This window comes from Carassius auratus, unplaced genomic scaffold (genome assembly GCF_003368295.1).
Source record: "Carassius auratus strain Wakin unplaced genomic scaffold, ASM336829v1 scaf_tig00036401, whole genome shotgun sequence".
NCBI lineage: Eukaryota > Metazoa > Chordata > Actinopteri > Cypriniformes > Cyprinidae > Carassius > Carassius auratus.
The window spans coordinates 101,539-107,297 of NW_020526303.1; the positions used below are offsets into that span (position 1 = coordinate 101,539).

General features: G+C 38.0%; 1 protein-coding gene across 4 annotated transcripts; it reads right to left on the bottom strand.

The window, feature by feature from the left end:
• On the bottom strand, positions 1-5,759 carry LOC113082504 (zinc finger protein OZF-like). Of its 4 annotated transcripts, none has more exons than XM_026254134.1 (4): positions 5,671-5,759; positions 4,685-4,852; positions 4,172-4,568; positions 1-1,538 (listed from the first exon to the last, which is right to left on the bottom strand). In XM_026254134.1, exons 1-4 carry the CDS (start codon positions 5,728-5,730, stop codon positions 517-519), a joined length of 1,647 nt encoding a protein of 548 aa, XP_026109919.1. In that variant the 5' UTR covers positions 5,731-5,759; the 3' UTR covers positions 1-516. The 4 variants fall into 4 exon arrangements, with proteins under 4 accessions (XP_026109919.1, XP_026109920.1, XP_026109921.1 ...); XM_026254135.1 differs by lacking the exon at positions 5,671-5,759 and adding an exon at positions 5,260-5,395; XM_026254136.1 differs by lacking the exon at positions 5,671-5,759 and adding an exon at positions 5,284-5,394.

The following is a 5,759-nucleotide window of genomic DNA, read 5'->3' on the forward strand; positions in this document are numbered from 1 at the left end:
AAAAACAAAAAAACCTTGATGGTCCTACATACTGGCTTTATTTACTTTTACAACATGGACATTCTTTGTAGATTTCACCAGAATCACTCAAGTAAACAGAGAAACAGCTGTACTGGAAGGAAGATATACATTTTTTTGGAACATATTAAACAAATAACGCCATGACTTCAAATTTAAGACTTTCTCCTGTGATTTGCATGCTGATATTTTCCACATCAGGAAAATTGTGTATACAACAATAGTTTGAGTTATTACATTGCTCTGTGGAGTGCTTGATTCTGATTGGTCAGTCACCACATTCCAATCTATGTTATTCCATTATAACAACCGGTGAAAGCTAATAACACAGACATCATTCTGGTATCACGTTTCAATTCAACTTTTGCATAATAAATGGTTTATGTTTTAAATTGAAATCATCATGTTTGTGATTGTTACTGTCATATATCTCATGGCATGAATGATGAAAGCATCAACAGAAATAAAGCCTTTACTGACAGACCAAGACATGAAAAGTCACTCTGATGATTCTGGAGCAGTTTGTTCTTTAGCGTGTTTGTTTTGGTGGGCCTGAAAACTACCTAAATAAGCGAATCTCTCGCTGCAGATGGAGCAGGAGTAAGGTTTATCTCCTGTATGGACTCGCTGATGGACCTTAAGGATGTCTGATCGAGCAAACGTCTTGTCACATTGTGAGCATTTGTATGGTCTTTCTCCAGTATGAGTCCTCTTGTGGTTTTGTAATGTAATGTGTTTACTGAAACTCTTCCCACAGAAACTGCAGTGATACGGTTTTTCTCCAGTATGGATTCTCTGATGAATTGCAAATAGAATTGGACTAGAAAAGCTCTTCCCGCAGTAGGAGCACAGATATGGTTTCTCTCCGGTGTGAGTCCTCTCATGATAGTTCCGATAGGATTTGTGAAGGAATCGCTTGTCACAGTGTTTGCATTGAAACGGTTTCTCACCTGAGTGCATTTTTTGGTGTGACTTTAGACTAAACAACTGCCTAAAGGCTTTCCCACATTCACTGCACTGATACGGTCTCTCATTGGTGTGCAAACGCATATGTGTCTTCAGATGAGATGCATACATTATTCTTTTCTCGCAGTGAGGACACTTGTATGGTCTTTCTCCCGTGTGGATTCGCTTATGAGCAACAAGATTTCCTTTGGTGGTGAAATACTTGTCACATTCACTGCAGTGGAAAGACTTTTCGCTGTGTGTTTTTATATGAGATTTCATATTAGGAGCAGTGGTGAAAAAATCCTTCCCGCACAGTTCGCAGTGAAACGCTTTCTTCCGGCTGTGCTCTTTTGAATGAAGTCTCTTCTCTTCTGCGGTAGGAAAGCTGATTTTGCATCTCCTACAGCTGAAATCTTTCTGTTCTGTGTGTGTTCTCTCATGTCTCTTTAAATTACCCTCTGAACTCAGTGTTTTTCCACAGGTGCTGCAGGAGAAAGTCTTGACCATCAGCTGCTCTTTTGAAGTCGAGACGGTTTCTTCACCTCCATCAGAAGATGAACCACAACTCATTTCTGAAAGGAACAAAACTTTTATTAAACGAACTTAAAAGGTAGTTGAATTGAGTAAGACAACATCCGCATTAATTTATTAACAAAATACACATCCAGGTCAAATCGACACTAATAAAATACAACTCTTGTTTTCCAAAGTTGGTGTGTAGTAAATGCTCCACACAAAAGCATACAGGTGCTTCTCAATGAAATAGAATGTTGAGGAAAAGTTCATTTATTTCAGTAATTCAACTCAAATTGTGAAACTCATGTATTAAATAAATTCAATGCACAAAGACTGAAGTAGTTTAAGTCTTTAGTTCTTTTAATTGTGATGATTTTGGCTCAAATTGAACAAAAACCCACCAATTCACATCTCAACAAATTAGAATACTTCATAAAACCAATTTAAAAGAAATTAGTAAATTGTTGGCCTTCTGGAAAGTATGTTCATTTACTGTACATGTACTCAATACTTGGTAGGGGCTCCTTTTGCTTTAATTACTGCCTCAGTTTGGCGTGGCATGGAGGTGATCAGTTTGTGGCTCTGCTGAGGTGGTCTGGAAGCCCAGCTTTCTTTAACAGTGGCCTTCAGCTCATCTGCATTGTTTGGTCTCTTGTTTCTCATCTTCCTCTTGACAATAGCCCATAGATTGTGCATCTTTTTCTTCCACACTTTTTCCTTCCACTCAACTTTCGGTCAACATGCTTGGATACAGCACTCTGTGAACAGCCAGCTTCTTTGGCAATGAATGTTTGTGTCTTACCCTCCTTGTGAAGGGTGTCAATGAATGTCTTCTGGACAACTGTCAGATCAGCTGTCTTCCCTATGATTGTGTAGCCTAGTGAACCATGCTGAGAGACTGTTTTGAAGTCTCAGGAAACCTTTGCAGGTGTTTTGGGTTGATTAGCTGATTGGCATGTCACCATATTCTAATTTTTTGAAATTGTGTATTGGTGGGTTTTTGTTAAATGTGAGCCAAAATCAATAATTAAAAGAACCCAAGACTTAAACTACTTCAGTCTGTGTGCATTGAATTTAATACATGAGTTTCACAATTTGAGTTGAATTACTGAAGTGAAATTTCCCTCGACATTCTAATTTATTGAGAAGCACCTGTATGTCTGCTCGATGCTCTGTTATTTTTACAATTAATTAATACATAATTATTATTATGCTACTCATATAAATGTCATTACAAGAACAACATTGGGACAACAATAACCTGTGATTAATTTTTTCTAATCACAGAACTTTTACATAAGTCTCTTATGTAACTGACAAAAGTACAAAGATCTCCAATAGTGTCACATTTTCTGTAAATCTAAACAAATTTTGAATTTGATGTTGTAGAGGAAAAGAAAAGGCCAGGATGTGAAGTGTGGTGTCCCATACTCAGAATTTGCTCCACACACACACACACACACACCTGGAGTGTGTGTGTTGTGTACCCAGTGAGCAGTTTTTTTTTGCTCTGGAACCCAGGGAGCAGCTGGGGGTTTGGTTCTTGCTCAAGGGTATCACCTCAGTCATGGTACTGAGAGAGGAAGAGAGCGCTGGTCAATTGACTCCCCCCACCTACAATTGCATATGTGGGAGTTTCCCTTTTAGACGCTCCATTTATGGTTGGAGAGTATTCAAATTAATCATGCACTGCGTTTTACTGAAGTTTGTGTTCATCGAATTATTTAACTCACCCCCAAAAAGGCATTTTAAACTATTTTGCACTTGAAAATGGCTGAAATTACTGTTGCTAGGAAGAGGCACAGCAGAGAACAGAGAGCGCGTGGCAGAAGGATTTCTTCCACATTAATTAATTTATTTGGAATGCCAGAACATTGCCAAGCCATGCTATTTTTTAACTGCTTCAGGAAATAAAAGACTATTTGGAACCCTCAACTAAGAATCACGTAATACCAGGTCTATCAAAACGTCTAGCAAGCCTTCATCATTTGGCCTCCAGTTCTTTTCAATATACTCTGGCTTCTTTATTCTTTAACTGTGCTGGGTAAATGCTGTTATCGCCATTTTCCATGTTTTTTGAGTATATATTGGTACATGGCTTATTAAAAAAAGCTAGGTAGCCTTTGTTTCGTATGTGTTTGGCCAATAAGCAAAGATTCACATTACTTGGAGAAGGGTGGAGGAGTCCACTCAAGATCAATCCTCTCAGCTGCCCAGATAAACATCAAATCATCTCCTTCTCTAAAAGGAGCCGTTTTCTCATTCTTCTACTTACAATATTTAAAAAGTAAATAAAAAAAAGTGAATGAATGATATACGGATTCATGTTGCACCTTTAGTTCCGTGTTTGACACATTATATTGATTATATATCAAACTTTACATATTTTATCAAGTAAAATAATGTATAAATGTCAGATTACATTTGTAATTCTGTCTGCTTACATAGAGATTATGTGTATTTTGACAAACTAAAAATTTATTTTTGCTATTACTTGTATTTAAATGTTTGAAACCTAAAATATGCATTATATGGTAATAACGAATTACTGTGCCTATTTACAAAATACAGATAACTTAAACAGTGAAAAGATTGGAAATCTTTTCTAGGTACTTTTGCCTTTTTTCAAAACGTAAAATTTTTTCTGATTTGTGAAAAACACTGTAAGGTCATAAAAGGAGAAACAAACCTGGAATGAAATCTTCATCATCATCATCCCCATTATTTGCAGTACAATCATCACCATCTTCATCATCCTCCCCATTATTCTCCTCCTCTTCCTCCTCATCAGTGTGCTGTTGTTGTTTCTCTGCAGTGGTTTCTTCTCCTCTGCTCTCGATCAGGTTCCTGCAGTCCACCAGTTTGACGGAGCACATCTTCAGCGGCGTCTGCAGCATCTGCTGTTCTCCAGCGTTACAGTCAGAGGTTTGATCAGTGGATTCATGATCCTGAGCGTCAGTATAACAGAGTAAAGTGAGGCTGAGCTCTGAGTCCTGTGTGTCTCTGGATCTCTGATCTCTGACGCTCCAGACTGAATCCTGAGCTTCTGTCCCATCAGTCTCACGCACCAAAACCTGCTCCACATCCTGACAAACACAATCAGTAATATATCTAGTGAGAGTATGATTAACAATAAGACATTGATTCACACAACAATCAGTCCATATTAGCAGCTAAAGATGAAATGAAGATCTGTTCAAACCTCTCTGTTCAGTTTGTCTCCTCTTTCTCTCAGCTTTGCCTCCAGTGAAGCCACCTCTTTCTTCAGCTGACAGATTTCTGTGATGAAATCCTCAATATCCAGCATGGACAGATCAGTTCCTACTGATTTACAGCAGACCACATCCACCTGCGCTTTCATGCTCAACATCTGAACACAAACACTTCATGGTTAATATAATATGCATTTTTTTATAAACTGAATGTCTGGGTTAAGAGAAAAACAGTCAAAACTAAACATAAAAAAACATTTGATAAAACGTTCCAAATACAAAATCTTTACATAACAGCACTTTTAACTAAAGTTTTACTATGTAAAATCTAGAGACAAAAGGGTGCTCAATAAATCATTTAATGCTAACGCTACTTTTGCTTTCTATCAGGAATACTATAATACAACAGACAAGTCACTTTTATACAACACATCTGTTCAGCTGCATGCTCGCTCTCTGTAAATATTAAATCATTTAAACCGTCCTGTACAAAACAGCGAGGTACGATAAAGTATCTCAGACGGCCATACATCCAAAAACCACATGTAAAAATCACAGAACCGACCTGAAACGCTAATAAAAATCAAACCTCTGCGCTACTTTGTCCTTTGAATCTCGGAAGAGTGTTTATTTGTATCAGGTTTAAGCAGAAACAGCTTTAGCTCCCAGAGCAGCGTGTTGAAGGCGGAGCTAATGAGTCCCGCGCACGCGCAGCTTTGGTGTAGCGATCCTCCGCAAGCGGTGACGTAAAACAGGAACTAAAACTTCGTCTTATCAAAATAAACTAAATGACTTACAATCGGATCCAGCCACACTTGATCCAGTTTAGGAGGGGTTTAAAAATTAACAAATTGACACTTATGGTGTTATAATACACCATAGCTGGGTGATATTTTATTCACTATGTGTTTATGTTGTTTAGAATAAACACTGGTATCAATCTGCAACAAAACAGACGTGATTTAATTTTACTCACCGACTGCGGGTTCGACTCTTGGATGGGATCTTTTATTTCTGGGATCGCTGCATCTTTCATTTTCAAACGATCTGCAAAGCCTGCGTCAA